Source organism: Callospermophilus lateralis, chromosome 1, assembly GCF_048772815.1.
Source record: "Callospermophilus lateralis isolate mCalLat2 chromosome 1, mCalLat2.hap1, whole genome shotgun sequence".
NCBI classification, from domain to species: Eukaryota; Metazoa; Chordata; class Mammalia; order Rodentia; family Sciuridae; genus Callospermophilus; species Callospermophilus lateralis.
Genome location: NC_135305.1, coordinates 55831815 through 55858534, shown reverse-complemented (window position 1 = coordinate 55858534; position 26720 = coordinate 55831815). Strand labels below are relative to the sequence as shown.

Here is a 26720-nt window from a genome sequence, read left to right as displayed (position 1 = left end):
TTTATCCCTCACACATCAGATACAGCACTAATCTCTAGGGAATATAAAGAACTCAAAAAGCTACGCACCCAAAAAAACCAAATAATCCAATCAATAAATGGGCCAAAGACCTGTACAGACACTTACCAGAAGAGGATATACAATCAATCAACAAACATATGAAAAAAATGTTCATCATCTCTAGCAATTAGAGAAATGCAAATCAAAACTACTCTAAGATATCATCTCACTCGAGTCAGAATGGCAGCTATTATGAAGACAAACAACAATAAGTGTTGGCAAGGATGTGGGGAAAAAGGCACACTCATACACTGCCGGTGGGACTGCAAATTGGTGCAGCCAATATAGAAAACAGGATGGAGACTCCTTGGAAAACTGGGGATGGAACCACCATTTGTCCCAGCTATCCCTCTCCTCAGCCTATACTCCAAGTACTTAAAAACAGCATACTACCGGGACACAGTCACATCAATGTTTATAGCAGCACAATTCACAATAGCTAAACTGTGGAACCAACCTAGATGCCCTTCAGTAGAGAAATGGATAAAAAAAAAAAAATGTGGCATATATACACAATGGAATATTACTCAGCATTAAAAGAGAATAAAACCATGGCATTTGCAGGTAAATGGATGGAGTTGGAGAAGATAATGCCAAGTGAAGTTAGCCAACCCCAAAAAGACAAATGACAAATGCTTTCTCTGATATAAGGTGACTGACTCATAGTGGGGTAGGGAGGGAGAGCATGGGAGGATTAGATGAACTCTAGATAGGGAAGAGAGGTAGGAGGGGAAGAGAGGGGGCATGGGGTTAGAAAGGATGGTGGATTGTGATAGACATCATTATCCCAAGTACATGTATGAAGACGTGAATTGGTGTGAACATACTTTATATACAGAGATATGAAGAATTGTGCTCTATATGTGTAATAAGAATTGGAATGCATTCTGCTGTCATGTATTTAAAAAGTAAAATCCATTAAAAAATAAAACAAAAATTAAAAATGTTTTAAAAAGGGAGTAAAGGGTTTACTTCCTTCCTTCCCTATTAATAAGTTAAGAACACAAACATAAATCAGGGCTGTCTCAGGTAAACTCAAGTGTACAATTGCCCTACAAATCTGAATAAACCAGCGTGCTGGTTAGGAAACCTTAGGTTTTTTTTATTAAACACACACACACACACACACACACACACACACACACTTCTCAAACAAAAACCTACAATATAATTTAAGGTTAAAAAGTGCATAATATAAATACCACTTTATTTTTATTAAGTTTGAAAAAATATTGAGACAATTTATCTTTATTCAGGAAATCAATAAAAAACATATGGAGAACAAAGGATTTTTTCCCCACTCAATTATCAGGGTAACATTGAAGAAGTTACATCTTGTTTTTTGCCACCAAATAATACATCTTTGTCATTCCCCTCCTCTCATAAATGGGTCAGAGAAGGAGGATGGGGGAGGAAACAGACAGAACATCCATATGCATTATTTCAAGCAGACTGCTAGAAGCTAACCAGATGTGTTGGGCTGAAAGCAAAAAATGAGCCAGGCGTAGGAATAGTGCTCTGCAATATTAAGCAACAGAAAAACCATTATAATGTCCAGATTTAAATATACTCATACATGATTGATAAGAATAAAAACCAGGCTTCTGAGCTTAATCCCCTTCCCTGTTGAAAACCAGGATTTTGTACTGTAGCAGCTTTACTTTTGGCTTCCTGTCTTAATCAGAAACTGCTCCTTACCTATAAGCTATCCTCAAACCTATTGTCTCAAAGTATTATTTTCTGAAAGTTGATCCTGATGAAATTCCCCATCTCTACCAACCAAATTTTATTTATAGAGTAAGTTCAACCTCTAGACCAAATATACTGGGTACAGCATAAAAGGTCTATCTTAAGTCCATTTGCCCTGCTATAATAAAATGCCATGAATCAGGTAGTTTTAAAACAACAGAAACTTATTTCTCACAGCTCTGGAGGCTGGAAGTTCAAGACCGTGATGCCAGAAGATTGAGTATCTGGTGAGGGCCTGTTTCCTGGTTCACAGAAGGGCCTTATGTGGGGCACATGGGACAAGGTCTCTTTCTCAAGCTTCTTTAATTAGGGCACTAATCTGACAAAAACATACACACTCTCCCTGTCTTTTGCTTGTGATGCTCTGTGTGGCATCTTGGGACTGCCAGGAAGAACAACCCTAGATACGGGCCCTGAAGTCTACACATTCAGAACTAGGAGCCAAAATACATCTCCTTTCTCTGTAACTTGAAAAAAAATAAAATAAATAAAGGCACTGATCATACTTCTGAGGGTTCTGTCTTCATGATCCAATCATCTCCTCAAAGCCTCACCTCCTACCACCCTCGGCTGGATGCAGTGACACACACCTGTAATCCAAACAGCTCTGGAGGCTGAGGCAGGAAAATCATAAATTCAAAGACAGACGCAGGTACTTAGCAAGACCCTGTCTCAAAATAAAAATTTTAAAAAGGGTTGGGGATGTGGCTCAGAAGTTAAGCACCCTTGGGTTCAAGCCCTGGTATTAAAAAAAAGAAAGAAAAAAAAAAAAAGGTACAGAAATCATGTGAGTTGCCTTACATATCACACCTGGGTTTAATATTCTCGACTTATAATCCCTGGACAGAAACTACAGAAAAAGAAAAAATATAGAGAGGGGAGAAAAAGAAATTGGAAATTTTGAAATATTTACAAGCCTAAACAGATATTGTATATGGTTTCAGGACATACTGGATAAATTAACAGTTAACCTTTGAGCTGCACTTGACTCTAAAAATGTATGGGCAATGACAAAAAATACTGCTTTGATATAATTCTTAAAAATGTGATTTTTGGGGGTTGGGGTCGTGGTTCAGTCATACAGTGCTTGCCTGGCACGGGTGAGGCACTGGGTTTGATTCTCGGCACCACATAAAAATAAATGAATGAATAAATGAATGAATGAATGAATGGCATTGTATTCATCTATAACTAAAGATATTTTTTAAATGTGGTTTTCCCCCTCTCTATGTCATATAAGTATGACACATTGATTTATTGTGGGCCTTTAATTTCCATACATGAAAATACTTATCCAATATTTACCAAAGTATTTATTTGCCAAATATTACTAAAGTGTTAAAGTTACTTAATTAAAATACCTTTTCCAGTTTACAGACTGCAATGCTTTTTCTTTTTTGGCTCTTAAATAATGTTCAAGAGAAGTTTTCAAAAAGCTATGAGTTAAGTAAAAATACAGAAATGGTGTCAGAATAAAAAATAAATTAACTTTTTAAAAAGACTGCACAGTAAGAAAAGGATACAAACTTCTTTTTGTACTTTTGCCTCTAAAGAACTCTAATTCTGATACCAAAATTAGATGGTGACATATTGAGGTATATACAAGGACTGCTAAGCTAAATTTAGATGTTCCTTCTTTGAAGCATTCACCAGCTTCTAGTCTATTTATTGAATGGCTGTCTTGTCCTAAACACCTTATAGACATTATTCTGGTTAAATTTCATGATTATACGATTGATATACATTATTACATCTGCTACATGGGTGCTCAGAGGTAATCTACTTGCTGAAGGTAAACAAAGCAATTCTGTGGCAAAGCTCATTTAAAATGTGGCCTGACTCCAAAGAGGTGATCACTCTTCTCATGTCAGTTTGCCTCTCATACCACCCACCATCTCTCTTCAGCATCCACTTTATATGCATTATCTCCTTAAATCCTCACAAGTCTGTATGAGATTGGTAACACCAACTTTATTTTAAAGAAAACTAAGACCTGAAGAGGTTATGTAGCTTGCCAGGATTTAATTTCTGTTTGATGGTCCAAAGCCCATATAATCTTTCCAGTATTTCATGATTCTTTCAGTTCTAACATTCTATAAATTTATCATCACAAGATCATCCTGTCCTTTACAGGAAATTATCTATACAGGAAAATTAAGTCAGACCTGACCTTTCATTACCTTTCTAGCTCTCTACTTTCTCCTCTTCACCAAGGAAAATGACCATGTTCTCAAGTATCTGCATTATTGTCAATCATTCCTTCTATCACCCTTTTGAGGCAGCTGATTACACACAATGGGGGGAAAAAAATCAGAAGAAAATCTTCCCTCCAAGAAAAAGTCATTGGGTCCACTGTCATGGTCCAATAATCTTAATCTAAGCCCAAGGACCAATCCAAATTATGTATATTTTTTGTTTTTAGTTGTAGATGAACACAATACCCTTACATTATTTATTTTTTAATATGGTGTTGAGGATCAAACTCAGTGCCTCACACATGCTAGGTGAGCACTCTGTCACTAGGCCACAACCTCAGCGCAAAAGTATGTACATTTTTAAAATAAAAAAAAATTAAATATCTCCCTTCATCATTTACATCTCGTGTCATTATCACATGGCTGACAGCAGGCAACATTTCTAGTTCTGCTACTTCATCTAAAATGAATAAGATCTTAAATAATCCTTCCAATTTATAGCTCTCAATTACCTGATACTTGTGAGAAAGAGGGTAGAAACTGACTGATGGGGACAGACAAACCCCATAATAAGTAAAGCAAAGCAATCATTAGGTTTACCATACACACAAAGACCTCCTCACTGGCGCGTGCACACACAAGGTCCAATCTGAAACAAGAAATAAAATAATCTAGGACTTAAGTTTCAACTAAACAAATCATCTATTTTTAATCTCACATCCACTACTCAAGGCAGGGCCAAGGGTAGTCTACAGCAGTCAACTTAACAGGACTCATCAGTGTATCTGGAAGCCAGCCAGATCTCCAATCCTAAGGAGTGACCCCTGACTTGACTATAGTGTTTAATGGAATGTGAAAATGGAAAACTATGAAAGTCTAAAGCTTGGAGTGAAAGTAGCATTTCAAATATACATTTTATTTGTTCTGGAAGAAGGTATGCCCAAATGTGCAAAGAGCATGGGTATCTTTACCCGCTATTCTTAAGTTTCTAAGTCTTGATAAGGACATTTCACAGTTAAGGAGCATGAGACCGGATCAGAGATGGCAATCTTTATTCAAACAAACATTTGTGTTCAGTCTATGAATCAGAGATGTGTTGGGCAAATAACTTTAGGATTTTAATTAAAAGCTTAAAAGAATGAATTGAAAATTTGGGGCTGTGAACAAAGTTGAAATTTTTAATAAACTCTAAATTTCATGAAAGGTAAAAAGAACTTTAAAAATTCAATTATAGGGCTGAGGCTGATGCTCAGTGGTAGAACACTTGCTTAGCATGTGTGAGACACTGGGTTCGATTCTTAGCACCAAATTTTAAAAAAAATCAATAAATAAAATAAAGGTACTGTGTCTATTTACAACTATTTTTTAATTCAGTTATAACGATTATATTATCTCTAAATTATAGCATATTAATAAACATCTGCAATTCAGAAGATGACTTAAAAGTGAGAACTGAGATAAAGTAAATTTCATCAGTTCAATTCAGAGAGCTCTACCTGGTATTCTGGCTGCTGGTATCAGCATCATGGAAGAGAAACACCACTCATCAAACAGGTAACCTAAACTGAAACCAAAACCCTGGCAGGAAGGAACTACAGGGTATGCCTTCAAAGCTCAGGGATCCTGGGCAATTGGACATAAGTGGGTTCTTCTACAAACAGAGCTACCAGAAAGAATCCAGAGGGGCTGAAGTGACAACAGCAGCAGTTGGTCCAAGTCCAATCAATTTGTCAGAAGGTCTTTCCAGACACCCTACTCCCAGCTAACCAAACCCCCCAGGCAGGCTAGAGATCCCCTGATGCAATGGGAGTCCTCCAAGGTAGCTAAGCACAAGGAGACTGGATAAAACAGCTATGGAAAGAAACAAAGCTGCAAAATTGAAGTGTCAGAAAACAGTAACAGGGAATACTGCCCAGTGCTCTGGATTTTAAAAATATAATTTTTTTTCTCTTATCAATTGGGAACAACATTTTTAAAATCTTTATTCAAAAAACATTTGTGTTCAGTTTATGATTCAGAGGATGTGCGGGCCAACAGGATTGTGAAGGTAAGATAAAACCCACTGTATCACACAGTGTCATAGAATGATAAGCACTGTTTCTCAGAACAGGAGCACAAATGGCATGCTGGGAGACCAGGCCTCTGCAGTGGGAGAGGGGATCAGTTTATGGGGAGATCAAATCTGAATGGTAAGGGCCAGATAGAGGAAGGAGCATGTTATTAATAAGAATGGAACTAGCAGGGATAGTAGAAGCAGTAAGGACTTCAGATGAGGACCACCAGAATGTGAAACACCTTCTTCTGAAGCCATACTCACGTAGGAATGTAAGCCTGGTGGGGATACAGAGAACATAGGAAAACTGGGAGAGATAAAGGACAATTAGGAATGTTGACAAGACAACCTACAGAATGAGAGAAAATCTTGGCTAGCTACTCTTCTGACAGAGGATTAGTATCTAATATCTTTAAATAACTCAAAACACTTAATAGAAAAAAATTAATAAATGGGTAAATAAATTAAACAGAGGACAGAAATCTTCCCCAACTATTCCACAGTTATTCTGGTGGATCGGGGACTTGAATCCAGATGGTGTAACTCTAGGAGCTATGCCTTTAACTGCACAGTAGTGTGAAATGTCCTACATAGGAAGATTTGGGGTTCTTATAAAGTACAGCATATTTGTGAAAAGTGTACTTTCATGTCTGTTTGAGGCAAACGATCCTTCTTGTGTCTTACAATAAAGCTGGTATTGACACTTATCATATAGGCTGTTTTGGTTTAGATCTGAGGTATCCCCCAAAAGCTCACATGTGAGACAATGCAAGAAGGTACAGAGAAGAAATGACTGGGTTATGAGAGCCGTAGTCCAATCAGTGAATTAATCACCTGATAGGATTGAATTGGTAACTGAAGACAGGTGGGATGTAACTGAAGGAGTTGGGGCATTGGGGGCATGGCTATGGGGTATATAGTTTGAATCTGATGAGTGGAGTCTGTCTGTCTGTCTTTCTGCTTTCCTATCATGATGTGAGCTGCTTCCTTCTGACACACTCAGAAGGTGGCAAGACCATGATGTCCTTCCTTGAGCCCCGAGGAATGGAGCCCGCTGTCTCTGAACTGAAACCGCTGCAACCACGAGCCCCCAAATAAACTGTTCCTCCTCTAAAATTGTTCTGGTTGGGTCTTTTAGTCACAGTGGCAGAAAAGCTGCCTAAAACACAGGCACATGCAGAAGCTTTCTCAATAGGATCCCTAAAGCTCAGGAAATAATACCAAGAATTAATAGATGGGATGGCATCAAAGTAAAAAGCTTCTGCACAGCAAAAAAAAAAAAAAAAAAAAAACAAGAATGTGAAGAGGACCTGCAGAATGGGAGAAAATCTTTGCTAGCTACTCTTCTGACAGAGGATTAGTATTGAGAATATATAAAGAACTCAAAAAACACTACCAGAAGAAATAACCCAGTTAATAAATGGGCAAATGAACTAAACAGACAGTTCTCAAAAGAGGAAATACAGATGGTTAACAAATATATGAAGAAATGTTCAACATCTCTAACAATTAGAGAAATGCAGATCAAAACTACATGGAGAACTCATCTTACTTCAGTTAACAGTGGCAGTCACCAAGAATATAAACAATAAAAAATGTTAGAGAGGATGTGAAGAAAAAGGAACACTTTCACAGTGTTTGTGGGGCTGTCAGTCACTATGGAAATCAGTATAAAGATACCTCAAAAGAATAGGCATGGAATCACCATATGACCCATTTATACCACTCCTAAGACATCATTCAATACTGACACATACATAGCTATGTTTATATTAGCACAATTCACAATAATTAAACTACACAATCAGCCTAAGTGTCCATCAGTGGATGAATATATGAAGAAAATACGTTACATATACACAGTGGAATTTTATTCAATCATTAAGAAGAAGAAGAATGAAGTTATGTTATTTGCAGGAAAATGGATGGACCTTGAGACCATTATTTTAAGCAAAATATGCCAAATGCAGAAAGTCAAGGGTAGTGTGTTTTCTCTCACAGTGTGGAAGCCTCTTAAGAAACAGGAAAAAAAGAGTGTGGGGATGGGGAATCTAATGAAAATCAAAGGGAGATCAGTAGAGAAAAGGAAGAGGGGAAGGAGAGGGAAAGTGTTTACAAGTAATACTAATGGCAGCCTAGCAGAAATGATAATGGCTCCAGCAGTTGCTGTAAAGAAAAGCATAAAGGTTACACTTACACATCAGCAAAAATCCTAACTATTGCCGAGCAGGTTCAGAGAACTTCCTACCTTCTTGCACAGACCCTAGGAAGCTTCCTTCTGCCTTTTACTTTTTTCCAAAGTTATTTATGATATTCATTTAAACCCAGAGAAGCAAGTTATATACAGGGTAATTTTTGTCACTGACCCTACAGATCATAAAGGCAGCTATAAACTAAAAGGATTACTTCCTCTCCCTTTCCCTGCAACCACATTTTATAAGAGAGAAAAGTGAATAAAGCAAACACTGGCCATATAAAACCTATCTGTCATATGGTTTGGAAGGATTAAGCAAGATAATGCATTTGGTTTAAAGCCATTTAAAATTGAGATATCAACAGACATTTAGATAGTAAGGTATATACGTGTGTAACTCAGAATGCAGAGCTATAGATTTAAATGTGGGGACTCACCACCATGCAGATGGTGTTCAACACCATGGAAACAAATGAGCTCTTCAGAGGGAATGCAGACAAGAGCAAAGGACCTCAGACAGAAACCCTCAGGAAGAATGAATAGATGGGATTTGGATAATGGAGAACCCCCAAAAGAAACCGAGAACACTGCTTTTAGTTCTTCAGCTTCTCTCCAAATTTCTTCACTAATCAAAGACAGAAACCTTTTTATTACAAGATAGGCATGGGGGCACACACCTATAATCCTAGCATTTGGGAGGCTGAATACAGGAAGATCACAAGTTCAAGACCAGTCTCAGCAACTTAATGAGACCCTCTGCAACTTTGTAAGACCTTGTCTAAAATAAAAAAAAAAATTAAAAGAACTGGGGATATGGCTAAATGGTAAAGCACCCCCTATGGTCAATCTCCAGTACCAAAAATTTAAAAATAAAAATAAAAAAGAAGCTTTTTATATTAAAGCATAAATATGTATATATTTCAGTGATGGGTAATGTTGAGTACTAAAGACAATCAATATATATATGTTTTACCCATTACACTAGTGTTGCCAGGTGTTGGCATTAATTTTTCATTTGCCCAGAACTGACAAGAATAAAGGAATCCACATAAGTGACATTTACTAATGACTGACATTTCTAGTTAGAGAAAGCTTTTCCCTATGTTTAAGAGTCATAGCTCAAATGCTTCAAAAATCAAGTAGGTATTATGTGCATGTACAATATATAATGACAAATCCCACCATTATGCACAACTATAATGCATCAAGTAAAAATGTGGAAAAAATAAATAAAAATAGAAAGAAGTAAGACGAAACAGTAAATCCTAGGTCCTGGTTCTCCTGGACTAGATCTATGCCTCTTATGTAATGAAAACCAGAGAGCCCTGGTATTGAAATGAACCAGTATGAAAATCACACCTCCATGTTTTAAGAATACTCTTAAGGAGTTAACAAACTCCTTCTACACAAGCTGAGCATCACTACTAATCTAAACACCCAAAATCTGAAGTATTCCAAAATCCAAAACATTTTAAGTGCTGACATTAAGGCCTACATGGAAAATTCTATACCATGAAATTGTATTTCATGCACAAAATTATTTAAAATACTAAAATTATTTTCAAGTGATATGTATAAGAAACAAATGGATTCCATGTTTAGAATTGGGTCCCATCCCCAAGATTAAATTATATAGCAAATATTCAGAAAAATCAAAACACTCTGGGTTCCAAGTATTTTGGATAAGAGATACTCAATCTTTATTTAATATCTCTAAAGTCTTTTCTCCTGTCATTAAGACTTTACACGATAGATGAAATGCTAATAAGTTTTGCATTGTAAAAGATAAGACTTTTAAAACTGGTCAGCTCTATGACTAGGGAACCAGTCATCTCCAGGCCTCAATTTTTCTTCACCTGTAAATCAGAGATGACAATTCTGCTAGGAGGACTAATAGAATGCTAGGAAAAGGTTTACTGCTCAATAAAAGTAAGAGAAGGAAGAGAGAAATGAGCAGATGATAATGGCCCTTCTTGAAGTATATCACTGATTATTAAAGTACCAATAATGCCTAAGCTGCTACAAGAATCACCAAAGTGATTCATATTATACCCCAAAAGAGTGGACATTTTGTTGTCTTTATATTTCATTGTCCAAAGCTTTAACTATTAACTGAACAAAATATAACACGAGTTAATTGTGCCTAATAAAATGTATTGAACAGCTATTAAATGAAGAAGTTAATTCCTGGCCTTTGAGGAAGCTCTACTCATCATCTGAAAGGCTGCTACTAAAACAATGGAGATTTTGCATTACTAAAGAGAGTCAAATTTATATTTAAATGCTGCTCTCCTTGCCTAAGAAATTATATAGTTCTGTTCAGATTTTTAATGAATGTACTTTTAAAACATTAGCAGAACCATAACATTTTTTTTAGTTGTCAGTGGACCTTTATTTTATTTATTGATACGCACTGCTGAAAATCGAACCCAGTGTTTCACACATGCTAGGCAAGCACTCTGCCACTGAGCCCAATCCCAGCCCATAAAAAACAAGACAATTTTGACAAAATTTCTGGGAAGTGGTTGATCTGCATTAATAATATAACTTTTCTACAAACAAACCTACCATAAATATCTGATATGAAGAATCAAAACATTATTAAGGTGCTGGGGTTGTGGCTCAGTGATTCAGCACTTGCCTGGCATGTGTAAGGCACTGAGTTTGATCCCCAGCACCACAAATTTAAAAAATAAATTAAATAAAGGTATTGTGTCCATCTTAAAACAAACAAACAAAAAAAAAAAATGCTATTAATGTGACCCTCCTGCCACAGCCATACTTCAACTCCCCACCAAGTTCAAGACCCAAAGAAAGAAATTAATTCAACGCTTTTGCCTTAATATCCTGTTTTATGCTAGTAGAACTTAAAGAAGGCTTTTAATTCGATAAGTGATAAGATGGTAAATAACCAATATTTTTCTTCTTAAAAGAAGATAAAAGTAGTATCTTCTGAAATCAATTCATGGTAACTATCAAAAAACAAATGAGGGGCTTGTGGCTCAAGCGGTAGCACGCTCGCCTGGCATGCGTGCGGCCTGGGTTCAATCCTCAGTACCACATACAAACAAAGATGTTGTGTCCGCCAAAAACTAAAAGAAAAATAAATATTAAAAAAATTTTTAAAAATGAGTGAATGCAATTTCCTTTAAATCATTAAATAAAGGAAATAAACCATTTTACCCAGACAGTATTATACTGTCAGGATAGCTGGGCAAATAAATGAGAAAATGGAGTAGGACGAGTCTTAAGAAAGACAAACCAATAAAGAAAACAATATTATTTTCTGAATAAAAAATAAAGGTTAAAAGAGTGCACTGGCAAACAATGAGAATGGTTAGCTCAATGGTGAGCCTTGAATAAATTTCAAAGCCTCTGTTGGGTAGTCCATTTCTATGTTTAATACTCCCAGTGTCAAGAAATTCATTTATTCTCTATAACTCAAATGCCAAACACTATCATAGTTTTTCTACCCATTTTCAGAGCAGATGAATAACTTCTTGCTATTAAGTCTACAAGCTATCTTACAACATTCCATTCTAGAAAATATATTTCTTTAGACTTTCTTAAGACCTTTACTTTATGCAAACAAAGGTGTGTGCATTATTTTTAATACCAACAAATATCTCCCTTGCTAAAACCTTTCAATGTTTCTTGGTGCACTTCAGCATTAAATTCCAAAGACCATTTTGGCCACCTGAACACAACATCCCTCCCTCCTCCATATTTTCATTCTTTCCTCCATCTCCATCCCAGCCTTATGAAATTAAATTATTTGAGTTTCAAGATGGTCCTACCATGCTTCACTTCACCTTGACTTTTCACAAGCTGATTCGTCAGCGTAGAATGTTAATCTGAGGAATCTGGACTTAGATTCCAACCATCATCAGCATATATAGAGCAAACCTTCCCCAAATAAAAATATTCAAATTCCAGCAAGAAAAATGGTCAGGTCATAACTATACAAGTTATTGAATTCTGTAATAAAAATAACTTTACTGAATATTTACTGAACAATTACAAGGCCCTGGTTTAACACAGAAAGTTAGAGGGGCTAATAATCCATGCATTATATTTTTTAGAACAGCAAAAAAACAAGAGAGTTAACCACCTGTGTTAAATGTTTTGTCATCTGTCTGAAACGAGAAGCCTGAATCAAATTTCTTAAAATCCCTTATAAAATTAACATTCATTAGCATAAACAGAATACCTAAATTAGTTTCTCATTGACTGAATTGTCACTTAACAGTTAGCCTCTAACAAATGGCACATGAAATACACCTTTCATAAATGCTTGACCAAATTTAAGAATCTATGCAGTCTTTCATCTTGTTAAAGCTGACTGTACTGACTTGACTTTACTTATGCACACAAAAGAAATATAGAACAAACCACATTATCACTTGGCTTTATTAGAGAAAAGAGCTATAGGGTAGAGAGACTGTTATGTCAACACTGGTTAGCATGTTATTCAATGCCACCTATAAGACACTCAAAAAGAGACTGTTTCAGGATTCTCAAATGAGGGTATTAAGTTATAAAGGTTCTGGGGCTGGAGTTTGTAGCTCAGTGGTAGAGCACTTGCCTTGAATGCATAAGACCCTGGGTTCAATCCCCAGCACACATAAAAATAATCAAATAAAAAAAATAAAAAAAAAAAAGTTATAAAGGCTCTTTTGTGCACTGCCAGGGAAAATGTAAAAGTGTATGTACCTTTCTGAAGGACAATTCAACACTGCCTATATCAAGAGCCTTATACATTAGCTTTGCAAGTGATTCTTTTTTTTTGGTTGCAGTTGAACACAATACCTTTATTTTAATGTGGTGCTGAGGATGGAATCCAGCGCCTCACACATGCTAGGCGAGCACTCTACTGCTGAGCTACAACCCCAGCCTTGCAAGTGATTCTAAGATTAAGAATCAATAAATAAAATTATGATAGTACATTAATCCATATCATGAACTCAGTCCTATGCAGCCTGTTTAAATTAAACTATAAAAATTATGCTACTGCTGGGCACAGTGGCGCAAGTCTGTAATACCAGTGACTGAGGAGGCTGAGGTAGAAAGATCCCAAGTTCAAATCCAGCCTCAGCAATGTAGCAAGAACTTGTCTCAAAACAAAATTTTTTAAAAGGGCTAGGAATGGGGCTGGGGATGTGGCTCAAGTGGTAGCGCGCTCGCCTGGCATGCGTGCGGCCCGGGTTCGATTCTCAGCACCACGTACAAACAAAGATGTTGCGTCCGCCTATAACTAAAAAATAAATATTAAAAAAAAAAAAAAAAAAGCCTTAAAAAAAAAAAAAAAAAAAAAAAAAAAAGGGCTAGGAATGTACCTCACTGGTAGAAAAATCTTGGTTCAATACCCAGAACAAAAACTGGGTGGGCGAGGGGTTGGGGGTAAGATTACTTTAAAACATAAGAATACTGTAGAAATGTACAAGAAAGCCAATTCCAAAACCACTGGTCATTATGATCCTGGACTTCAATGTTGGTGATAGTTTCACTATTATAGTACATCTGCTTTTGCAGATCTACTTAGACTAAAACAAAAAAACTGAACTAAAAACAAAATAATGAATTATGGTAACTGCCCTTTAATGATGAAAGCATGTGCTTTATATAACCTTTTTAACTGAAATTTCTAAAATAAATAGCATTTCTTTCAAAATATATGAAAATGGTTACATTAACAAAACATAGATGAAATGGTTTGGTTCTTCTTTTGGGAGAACTAATTTCTTCTTCTTCTTCTTTTTTTTTTTTTTTTTTTTCCTTAAAGGCAGTGCTTTTTTTTCCTTCACTTGGCTATCAGTAAACAAAGTTAAACTTGTTAGTCACTTTTAGTAGCTGACTAGGCAAATACCACATACCTGAGTGTGCATCTTACTATTCTCTAACATAACCTTCTACCCTGACTTCCATTTTCTCTGACCCCCGTTTCTGTTGCATTGTAGGTAGTCTTTCAACTAGCCTCCATGTTTTTTCGGGAGTGGGGGGACAGAAAATGAAGGAGAAATGAGAAAAGGATGAGGTGGCAGCTCTATAAAAAGAACACTATTCTACCTCTGTAATTTCCAAATTATTTCTTTTTTTTTTTTTTAAAGAGAGAGTGAGAGTGAGAGAGAGAGAGAGAGAGAGAGAGAGAGAGAGAGGGAATTTTTTAATATTTATTTTTTAGTTTTCGGCAGACACAACATCTTTGTTTGTATGTGGTGCTGAGGATCGAACCTGGGCCACACGCATGCCAGGCGAGCATGCTACCGCTTGAGCCACATCCCCAGCCATGGTGGGTACTGAATATTTGCAAACAAAAGAATGATACTCAATTTGAGAAATCTGTATCTATAGGTAGCCCCTTCTCTTCCAAACAGCTAATATCTTATTAAACTTATATTGTGGTATCTTAGTATGTAGTTCTTACATCAGTGATCATGAATGTTTGGCACATCTGAAAAATTGCAGAGTTGTAGAGACCTGCCCCTCAGTGTGAAGTTTCCTCTGTATGCCTTCAATCTATAGATAATGCTTAGGATTTGAAAATTTCTCACAATAAGTCTGTGAATCACATATTGTGAACCAATGTGCTATAGCACAGAAGAAAAAACATTTACTGTGAGCTGAATCTCAGTATCAGATACTCTATTTTTGAGATTGCACCACCATCAAATAGATTTGACATGAAAATCTAAACTTCCAACTTCTTTAAAAAAAAAAAAAAAAGCAGAAGAGCTGAGAAACCTTGGCCTGTATTTCCACACAACAGTAATCAGCCAGAGCAGATCAGGAATCACTCATTTGCTATGGCCTTGGTAGGCAGCTGTTTGTTACCCTTTTGCCACACCTCTGATCTTTTAAAGTTTCCCAGAAATGCAATTATGGTTATACAAAATGTACCCACTGTGGCACCATCCATGACACAGTGTTCAGAACTACATGCCAAAGAAATGAACCAAGCCATTAAGGGGCAAGTCACTCATCAACACATGTTCTGTACAAATTCTGTACACCAATAGTCTGTATGAATCCTACATTTCTGTGCTGCCTTTGTGGCCCTAATCTAGATCTCAAAACCACTGAGTATAGTCTAGAGCAGTTGCTGATAAATGCTGGATAAATGAATAACAAATAAAATCTACTAAAATTAGTCTTGATTTTTTTCTAGCCCTAGTACATAAACAACTCAGCCACTCACATTGTTCACAACAGTCCAATTTATCATAATCATGATAAATTCATCATAATCATAATCTTGAAGGCAAGACCATTACAAAGTAAAGAGGAGGTGCAAGTATTGGTACACAAAATGATATGAAGTGATATCTGGGACTTGGTATTGAATCATACTAAATCACATATGGAAGAGGCTACTTCTTTAGTCCAAGGTTCTTTTGAGTCTAGCAAAAAGCAAGTCTCACTTTCGTGCTAACATATATTTACTCCCAATACTTGAAAATTTAATTTCCCCTGTGAAAAGAAGAACATGTGGCTGAAGCATGAAGTCATTATTAGACAACAGGATATAGACAAGATATGATAAACCCTGTTTTTCAAGGTAATGATTCTGTTTCTCCATTTCTAGTAGAATACAAAAATTCCTTTTCAAAGATTAGGTTTTTAAAACATTAAAATATGGGGTATTTTACCACAATTAAATGTAAGCAAAAGGGAATGATATCAAGTATATATTAGTACAGTGTGGAGTGCAAATGTGACAAAAACCAACAAAGTGATACACAAAATGCTGACATTAGGGAACACATGAATATGGCTTAATGTTGCCATTTTGGTAAATATATAAAGTGGTCAGATTTAATTTCCATCTTACATGAAAAAAAATGCAAAAAAAAGTAACCTGTTAAACTACATTTTCATGGTGATTGAAAAGCTTAACATTTGTAACCCTGACACTTGAAAATAGTTAACGTCAATTAATTTAATAATTTAATGATCTATGCCAGTACCATAGAAATACACAACAATCCATACCAAAAGTCTTCCCGCAAAATCTGTAACATGTTAACTGCAAATGATAATAACAGCTGTGATAAATGCTACCAAGGAGAGAAACATAGTCCTGGAAGAGCTTATAATAGGTGTAATCTGACCTAGGCAGGGCTTCCTTGAGATGGAGAATATAGAAACATAATCTGGAGCTGGGATTGTGGCTCAGTGGTAGAGCACTTGCCTGGAATGTGTGAGACACTGGGTTCGATTCTCAGCACCACATATAAATAAATGAACAAAATAAAGGTCCATCAATGTCTAAAAAAATAAATAAATAAATAGATAGATAGATAAAATAATAGAACTGTGAGACTGAACTGGGAAGACCAGGACCTTGGGGGCATAGGTGCTCACTGGTCCAGACAAAGTTTTACCTTTATCCAAAGAACCATGGGTAAATGCTTTTAAAAGCAGAGCAAGCCAGGCATGGAGGCACACACTTGTAATCCTAGCTACTTACAAGGCTGAGACAAGTGGATCACAAGTTCAAGTCCAGCCCTGGGAAGCTGATGTCATCATGGCCTCAAAATAAAACATAAAAAAGGGCCAGGGATATAGCTCAGTGGAAAAGCATCCCTGAGTTCAATCCCTAAAATAAAAAATAAAACTTTCTAAAAAATTTTAAAAATAAATAAAAACAGGACTGAGGCTGGGGCTCAGTGGTGAAGCACTCACCTTGCACAAGCATGTTTGAGACGCTGGGTTCGATCCTCAGCACCACATAAAAATGGATAAATAAAATAAAGATTTTTTTTAAGTATTTAAAAAATAAAAACAAAATGACCAACTTAAATCTATGTTTTAAAAAGTTTGCTTTAGCTGTATTATAAACAATGCTCTGGATGAGCACTAGAAATCAGACAGAATCAAAATTTAAATTGATATCAAAGAGAATAATTTATAAAGTACCACCTCTAAATCAAATAATGATCAACAGAAAGGCAGCTCAGACAATCGTCCTATTGTTTTTTAAACCTGAAATTAATCAACCTAAGATGGCCTACCCACTACCTCAGGGTTTGGGTTATCAAGCTTGGAGCTCAAAAGAGGGGGCTCCAAGGATGGAACAGCAAAGCACCAATAACTGATGCTCAGATTCTCTGAGCCTCAATCCCAATTTCTAAACTGGGATTTTTCTTATATGTTTTAAGTTAACTTTCTAATAAGGTTTAACTGAGGGCTGGGATGTAGTTCGGTGGTACAGCACTTACCCTGCATGCACAAAGCCCTGAGTTTGATTCCCCAGCACTTGGGGGAGAGGGAGTTAACTGAAGAAAGGTTTTGCTAATAAAACCAAACCAAATCTGAAAACTAATGTTAACATATATAACCTCTAGGACCTGAGATTACAATCAGCCCAGAGGAAACCAGTACCTCAGACAACTACACCTACAGTCCTTTTCTGGTTAAATTTCTAATGCTGATCTTTGTGTAAGTCCGTGCCCAGAAACATTCCTCTATCTGCTTCTTCTCCTCAAAATGGCCCAAACTCTGAGTGACCCTGGCACACAAACCAGAATGCTACAAGGAGAAAGAAGGAAAAGAAAGGAGAAAAAAATATATAACACCAAGTTGGCAAGACCCTAAGGCACAACTGCTGGGAATACTGGCACATTCACTTTGAAAAGCCGGTGATATCCAGTAAAATTCACCAACTCAAGAGAAATGCACATCCAGATTCATTTACCAAAACACATACATACAGATGCACATAACCGCACTATTACTAACAGCCACAAACTTCAAATATCCCCAACACCCATAAATAATAAAATGAAAACCCTGAAGTATCCTCATACAATGAATACTGTAAAGCAATGAAACTGGATCAACTGTAACTACACGTAACATGGATATCTCTCACACAGATAACAGTGGGAGAAGACAGACCAAAAGCACATACAGAGGGTTCCTATTTACAAAACTGGTCAAAAACAGAAACTGCCAGTTATGATGAATGCCTGTAATTCTAGCTACTTGGGAGGCTGAAACAGAACTATCAAAAATCCAAGGTCAGCCTGAGCAATGTAGCAAGACCCTGTCTGGGGATATAGCTCAGTGGTAGGTGCCTGCCTAGCATCTGCAAGGGCCTTGGTTTTAGCCTCAGGACTAGGAAGAAAAAAGAGGGAGGAGGAGGTTTAAAAAAAAAAAAAAAAAAAAAAAGAATCACAGGATTAAATATCAAGAGCCTAAAACTTCTACAAATAAATACAGCAAGAAATCTTACTGACTGTGTGGCAAAGACTTTTTAGGTAACCACACAAAAAGCATAAACTTAAAAAAAAAAATTTAAGCTGAATTTCAAAATGATTTTATGATACACGTGTTTTCCCATATGTCTTCAATAAAATACTAATAAAAAATTAAATAAAAGCCAAACACAGTGGTACACACCCGTAATCCCAGCAGCTCGGGAGGCTGCGACAGGAGAATCACAAGTCCAAAGCCAGCCTCAGCAACAGCAAGGTCCTAAACAAGCAACTCAGTGAGACCCTGCCTCTAAATAAAATACAAAAAAGGGCTGGGGATGGCTCAGTTGGTATAGTGCATGCCTTGCATGCACAAGGCTCTGGGTTCAATCCCTAGCATCACCACCCGCCCCCCCTCCCCCCAAAAAATGCTGAGAATGTGGCTCAGTGGTTGGGTGCCCTCTAGTTCAATCCCCAGTCCCCCACCCCCACCTCACCAATTAATAGAATAAAAGTAAAATAAGCACAAGAATTGAGTGGAGAAAGAACAACACAATCATCCACTGTACCATCTCATTCTACCATTTAGGGGGAAAAAAAAAATCTGTGCTATAAGCACAGTCAGAAAGGGAGCAATGGCAAAGTGTGGATTCAAAATTTGAACAATCATTATTAATAAGTGTTTGGCCTGGTCTTTGGGTTGGGAAGAGGGGGAGAATCTGAACAGAAAATAAAATCAGATAGCAATTTGTGAACTTAGTATTTGCCAGCTATATGGGACAGTAATGAAATAGAGTATTTCTTATCTATTCTAGCATAATGTCCACCCTTTATATTTAAACATATTGAACATCATCCCCACAACAACCACACAAAGAAATGATCCTGTTAATGTCTGTTTCCTAAGAAAATGCAAACCTACTGGGCCTTGTTACTTAGTTATCAAATGTTAGCCAATTGTGCGCTTTACTGGTTACAATATTAATTTACATTTTAACAATAAGCAGATGGACACAAGGTTAAGTGTAAGAAACCCTCTGCTCACAAACTCCTCAGTTCTGCTTGGGTCTGCCTAAATGGACTGGGAATGATAATTGAACATTCTGGGTTCGACTATTCCTTATTAAGAATTGTATACCAACAAGAGTTCACTGAAAAAGTAGCAATAAAGTTTAACAAAAATGTTAGTACAGCAAAATATTTTCTGTCCCTCAGGATCTTCTGGGATGATCTGTTAGAATCCTCCAATAGAAATTCCTTCTACACACCACACACAGGCTCAACTCTTGCTCATTCTCCTCCCTTCTTCCCTCTTCCTGTAAAGAACTTGGAGATGGAATCTGGACAGTTTAGTAAGAGATCACTACCTTTTTCCCCACCTATTATGGCTATCACTATTCCTCCTCTTTCCCATCTGCTTGATCTCATAAGCCCCAGGAGTCTGCAGCTAGGGAAGGACAAAAATAAGTAACTTGGCAACTTTTTTCAACAAATATTCAATTTATTATGTTCAATGGAAGTACACAAGGGGGAAAAACTGCCCATCACCATCTTTACAATGTTTAAAATGCATTCATTCATTCAACTGGCACTGAATTTTAAGAATAAAAGAAATACTTGAGCACTTGGGGTATAGCTCAGTAACAAAGTGCTTGCCTAGCATGGGCAATGCCCTGGGTTTGATACCATGAGAGGGGGCGGGGGGGGGGGAAAGAAACTGTATGATTTACTCCTAAAATCTCCTCAAGGGTACTCTCTTGCAGCAGATATGGCTTCCTCTTAACTGGCTATAATGTATGTTTTGTTTTTTATTCATCTTCAGGTATTTAGTTTTTTATTATTATTATTATTATTAATTCAGTGAAGTTCTCTAATCTTGGGGTGGCGGTAGGGGACAGGAGTTACTGAGGACTGAACCAAAGAGTACTTTACCACTGATCTACACTATCAACCCTTTTATTTTAAGACAGGATCTCAATAAGTTGCTCAGTCTGGGCTTGAACTTGTGATCCCCTATCTCAACCTCCTGAGTTGCTGGGATTACAAGCAGGTACAAATGTGCCTAGCTTCTGCTCTTAATCTGAAAAATGAATAAGTTAAAATTTTTCCATTTTCAAAATATAAAATCAAAAACTAAACTGTGACTTTTTGTAAGCCCATTAATTTTGGCCTATGAGTCGACCATTCTAAACAGAAGTACTTAATTCGTCCCCTACAAAATAATGCTCTATGGACTTCCAATTTTATTAAAGCAAAAAACAAATTTAAAGGTGGTATTGAGATTTTCTAGGATAACATTATTTTCTAATTTAGCCCCCAAAACAAACTCCAAAATTCCATTATAATTTCACTTGAAATCATATTTTTATTTTTCAATGAAGAGGGGGTCTCAGAGTCTACAAAAATAAATTAGGTTTAGTTTTTATTTTGCTTTTCTCATTTTACAAAATTGCTTAAACAAAAATAATTCAACTAATACACTTCTCACAAGACTAGCAATTTCCTCTTAGGTTAAAAACATTAGTAAAACCATCACATAGCAGCTTCCATACGTATTATATTTTGTATTTAGAAGTGCTGTTTCTCTGCTTGGTTCCCTGAAATATCAAAAGATCATTCTGCATTGCAAAAACAAAATCAGCTGTGCTGAATGATGACTTTTGGTTTCACATAGCCAAGGAGCTTCTCCTCTCCTTTAAAAAAAAAAAAAAAAAAAAAAAAGCCAGGTTTCTTTACCCTTTTCTCCAATAGATACACAGAAACACTGAAAATCCTAAACACCTTTAAGATGCAGCGATTACCATGCCTGAAACTACTAATTTTAAGTTTTAAAAACAGTTAGCCAGGCATGACAACACACACTTGTAATCTCAGCAACTCAGGAGGCTGAGGCAGGAGGACTGCAAGCTCAAAGACAACCTGGACAACTTAAGGAGACCCTGCCTCAAAAATTAAAAACACAGGCTGGGGTTGTGGCTCAGTGGTAGAGCACTTGCCCTAAGACAGTTGAAGCCCAGGGTTCGATCCTCAACACATTAAAAGAAAAGAAGGGACAAAGGAACAAAAAATAAAGGTTAATTTCTTTTAAAAATGTTTTAAAATAAAAAAGGTTGAGGCATACATCAGTAGTAAAGTGCTCCCTGAATTCAATCCCTAGTATCATAATAATAACTAAGTAATAATAAGAAAGTAAGAATAGAAAACTTTAAGAGTCAGTGCAAAAACTAATAAATCTCTATAACATGATCACTTAGCTCACTAACTAGTGAGCTAAGAATTGAAGAGTGTGAGTAAATGCTTATGATACTGTGAGGTATGACAATACCAAGCAGGACATAGTGTTATGACATAAGTTTTCTAAAGAAACTTCAGATTCTTATTTTTCAAGTTCTTTCAAAAAAGCCAAGTGATCTAACTAATCATTATAGTATGACTTTAACAAAATGGAGGAATAAAAGGTATTTTCTGTTTTTAATATACTTATATTAATAACAACTCCTGTGCTTACAAATGTTAGACTGATCCATAAGCTACATTTATTAGCATGTCACAATCACCTAAAATACCTTTAAGAACCTCCAAAAGAATAAATAATAAAACAATAAAGTAAGCTCCACCAGAACTGCTTATAAAGTTATCGGCACAGTGGCTGATTTCTAAACTTTAAAGTCAGGACCAAATGTGTCCTGGCTTTCCTTCAAGTAACCACAAGAGTCTAAGCAAGTAAATAAAATCACCAAAATATATTAGAATATTTTATCTTTTAACTTTACCCATTCCTAGTTCATGTCTCAGTAATACTCATCCATTCTGTTCCCCCCTCAATTTACCAAAAGAGAACGTGTGATACTACAGAAGGCTAACATGATCATTGCTGCCATCTCATTAAGTACGTTCTTCCTAGCATCAAACTCTAACTCCACGGCTGCCACCTGGACTGTTCACTACTCAACTCCACTTTCTCCCCTCTCACCACCACCATTTTAATGGCAGAATATTCACAAGGCTGAAAACTGTTTTTCATCTCAGCAAACAGAATACTTAAAATCAAATGGTCGTCCACAAATCAGAAGTTAGAAGCCACAAAAAAAAAAAAAAAAAAATCAAGTAACTAAACTTTTCTATTTCCAGTCTCCATAGAAAGCAGTAACATCTAATGATGCTAATAAATCTCTATAACATGATCACTCTGCCATCAAATCATCTCCTTCATAGACTAGTATACTTTAATTAAACACATTTTGCTGTGGTAGGTCCTTCAACTCCTATTTTTTCCCAGGGGTTTTCCTGCATCATTCTCTAATCACCAAATTATTTCTCTATAACATTTTCCTCAATTTTAAATCTATGAACAAAAAAAGATAACCGTGAAAAATTACCATAGAAGAGATATATCAATACACCTTAAATACAAAACATCAACATTAAGTATAAACTGCTGGATAACCAAGAAAAAGATAAGCATCTCTGGTATGACCAAAAACCTCACATTAAAACATTATGTACTATACATGATTTTGGTAAACAGAAGCAAACACAGTATTTACATATTGAAATAGGGAACTGTAGACTCATTTTTTACTTTAGATAAAAATATCATAACTCTGTTTATAAGGCAAAATAGTTATTTTAATGAAATATCTCCTTACAGGTATAATCATATGATTGACAGGTAAAATAATTGCTTTAAAAATACTTCTGAGTCATTTTGTCCTTACCTGCAGGCATGAACCATTACTGCATGCAGTGACTGTTCCATTTCCTAGCACAGACTTGAAGAAGCATCATATCTCTCTTTCAGAATGTGACTAATCTGTGGGTTTGCAATTCCTAAGCTATTTACAAATGGCACTCCCTTTCCACATAAGAAAATATTTGTTACAACCAAAAATCGAGTATTTTTAACCTAGATCTCTTACAAATAACCTTGGTAATTCTGTACAGCAACAACCTCAAAATACACGAAGAAAATCCAACAGTAGTATTTCCTTAAAGAAAGCAAGATTTTTGTTTGTTAGATTATTTTGTAAAGCCTTCACAGCTGTCACATGAACCAGCAGTCCGCCGTGTTATGGTGTGCATGCTGCAGCTGATTAGGCTTCACTATTTAAAAAAAAAAAAAAAAATCAATTAACCTTCGCAAAAACAGAACTGCTTCCCCAAATACACATCTTCAATACAGCACAATACCAGCATGCAGTACAATATGTTATGTAGCAAACTTGACAAGAAAAAAAATGTCCTGTTTGTTTCTTAGTAAGGCTACACCATTAATTGTTCATGCAAGAGATGTAGCTGTACCTTTCTGAAGAGGACGACTTCTCAGAGTTAACTGACATCAGCAGCTCAATCTTCTGCTTGATTTCTGGAAAAATCAGAAAATATTCACAACCAAGATTGCCTGCCCTTGCTTCCAAGCTTTATATCAAGAGATTTTTCTTCTCTAATCCCTTTTGTTCCGAATGAGGCCACAAGATTCACAGTACTTCTGTTAGGACTGGGATTCAATGGTGCTATAAAGGGAAAAAGCTCCAGAGGCATCAGGCCTTGCTAAACTATGCACATGACTGTTTATGAAAGCAGGAAGTACCATTTCTTTTAAGCAGAGGGGTGTTTTCTTTTTTAAGGTAGAACTTACATGGCTCTAAAAGATGATTTTAAATTTAGCAAATTATAATAAAAACAAAAAATGCTAACATCAGATTTTAACATACTGGATAATTTGAGAAGCATGGATAATAACGTTTCTGACTATAGTGAACAAATATGCAACCCTTGGCTGCTTCTTTTTCACTAGCCCTAAAAAATATGGCTCAGTGAATCATTTTTGTCACTTAAGAATGAAATATTAAAACAGAATTCCAATTTAACAATTAAAAATGCTCAACCTTTGTTAAAATTTCTTGGTTTTCATTAAAGCTATATCTAATATCTAGTCCCCAGCTCCTTTAGAAAAAGACTTGTTATTTTACACCTTAATTTTCCCCTCCTCCTTCACAGTACAGTACAAGTGAACAGCAACACCCAGTTACCGAGCAGAGATAACATTCTTGTCCTTTTAGGAAAGGACTGGCAATGCCACCTACAACAGAAAAGTAAGCACCAGTTCAATTTAATTAAAAGATAATTGCTCATACTGATTTGGAAAGGAGATAACAGATTAAAAGGGAAGAGTGAAAATAAAGAGGGAGAATAATGAGAAAAAAAAAAACGCTTCCTTTAAAATACCAACGACTGATCTAGTGCTCATAATTTTAAGTGAATAAAATTAACACGATCTTATTTTTTGTGCAAGTCTGTTTTCCTATTCCTAAAAAGTATTTCTAACTGCATTTTAAAAATTATGTTTGCATAATAAAAACTTCACATACTAAAAATAAAACAGAGTGCCACTGAAATACTAAGAAACAGTCTCAGAATTTCAAAGTAGAACTCAATTATTTTTCCTTTTATAATTTTTAGAGATAAACTAATTATGATCTTTAAAAAATGAAATCAAAGTGGAATGAGAAAATTTAAAGGAAAAAGGAATAACATGAATAAAATGCAATGGATTTGTGGAGGAATATCCTCTCGATGTTATTTATAATGAGGTTTTTCCAATTGTTTAAGCTTAGTTTCATCCAGTGGGCATTACAGAGCTGGTAACTACTGGGATGAGAACGAAACTTACCTTGAACATGCTAAGGTGGATTACAGAGCTGTACACATGATATCATGGTGAACATTCAGTAAAGACCCCTTCTCTGGCACTGTCCTTCTGCCCCATACTAAAAAAAAAATGACTGTTTAAGCGCTCCAGCTCTGCCTTGGATTTAGGAACAGGCTTTTCCATTATTTTTAAAAACATGACCTTGGGGAGATTACATAAACTCCACAAGCCTTTCTCTCCTCCTCTGTAAAATGGGGATAATTCCTACTTGAAAGGCTGCTGTGAGGATTTCTTGAAAGAATCTATGAAAAGTTCAATAAGTATTGTGCTTGGCATGTGGTAAGCCCTCCTTGCCTATTATTAGGCAGTACCTATTCCCCTCACTATTTACTGAATGAGTCAATGAAGTATACAAGGTCTGCCCAATTTTAAATAGCTTTCCCTAGTTTAAATTCCCCGCCCCCTTACAATCAACCTCAACATAAATCTTTTTTTAATCACTTACAGTGTTACTGTATGTGGAAATTTAAATTTAATCTGTAGCTCTAGACAATTATTCTTACTTTATCAACTAGCTACTTTGAAAATAAGATTACACTTAAATCCATCTTCATTGTGACTATTTTTTTATTCCAAAAGGATAAACAGTTCATATTTCAGTATATTTATATAAAATCAGTGCACTTAAGATTAAAAAGCCCAAGATTAAATTACACAGCTCTAATGACATTTATGCTCATCTTGTAAACATTAAGAAGAAAAGTTCAAGCTATAAACCATTTTATGGCTAGTCACTTTGGGAACCAAAGAGAATTCTAATAATACATGAAAATGATTCCAACATTATTCCTGCCAAAGAGTCAGATTTGTTTAGAGTTCCAAAGGAATTGGAAGACTCAGGAATGTTGACAAATACGGTATCAATATTATATCCAGTGAAGCATATGTATTCCATCTAACTATCTATACTCTCCCTTAGTATGTTATTCCCCACATTCATTAAGAATTTCAGGGTGTAGGATTTTGTAGCTCTGTGGTCCAGCACTTGCCTAACACATGTGAGGCACTGGGTTCAATCCTCAGCACCGCATAAAAATAAATAAAATAAAGTTGTCCATTTACAACTAAAAATAAAATAAGAAAGAATTTCATTTTACCGACTTTAATTCCACACAATATCCACCAAAATCCTGGGAGACTCATATCCATACTGCACTGACGAACCTTGGCATCCTCAATCTATGGTCTTCTGAACCTCCATATCACCTGAGTCACCCATTCCTATAGCTATATTTAGCACACCCTCTTATACATACTACAAATATTTTCCTCCAATTAGTTATTTTTCAATTTTATTAATTACTCCCGGGGTAAGCTCTGGAACCCTATACTCTATTTTTCTGCAATTAAGTCAACAAATCCTTTTCTTTATAAGTTCCAGTCTCCTATTAAACTTGGAAGACCTTCTCCACATCAAAAAATTTTAATGTCCTATTTTATGATAACATTCTGCATGTATCCTTCTAGAATTTATTCTGGTCCAAGAATTGATATAGAGGTCCAGTCTGCTTTTATAAGTCACATTTTAAAACCATACACCACACCCTACCCCCACAATTTT

General features: G+C 36.0%; 1 protein-coding gene across 5 annotated transcripts in view; it reads right to left on the bottom strand.

Annotated features, from left to right (window-relative positions):
• The window catches only part of Srpk2 (SRSF protein kinase 2), a 243188-nt gene that overhangs the window by 116138 nt on the left and 100330 nt on the right, over window positions 1-26720 (bottom strand). Inside the window, exon 2 of one of the 5 annotated variants that reach the window (XM_076834848.2) lies at window positions 23749-23812. The exons of 3 other annotated variants lie outside the window; for them this stretch is intronic. In XM_076834848.2, coding sequence (XP_076690963.1) covers window positions 23749-23786 — 38 coding nt within the window. In that variant the 5' untranslated portion in view covers window positions 23787-23812. Of the gene's footprint in view, window positions 1-23748; window positions 23956-26720 lie in introns of those variants that run through there. One more of the 5 variants, XM_076834837.2, reaches the window with a different exon arrangement.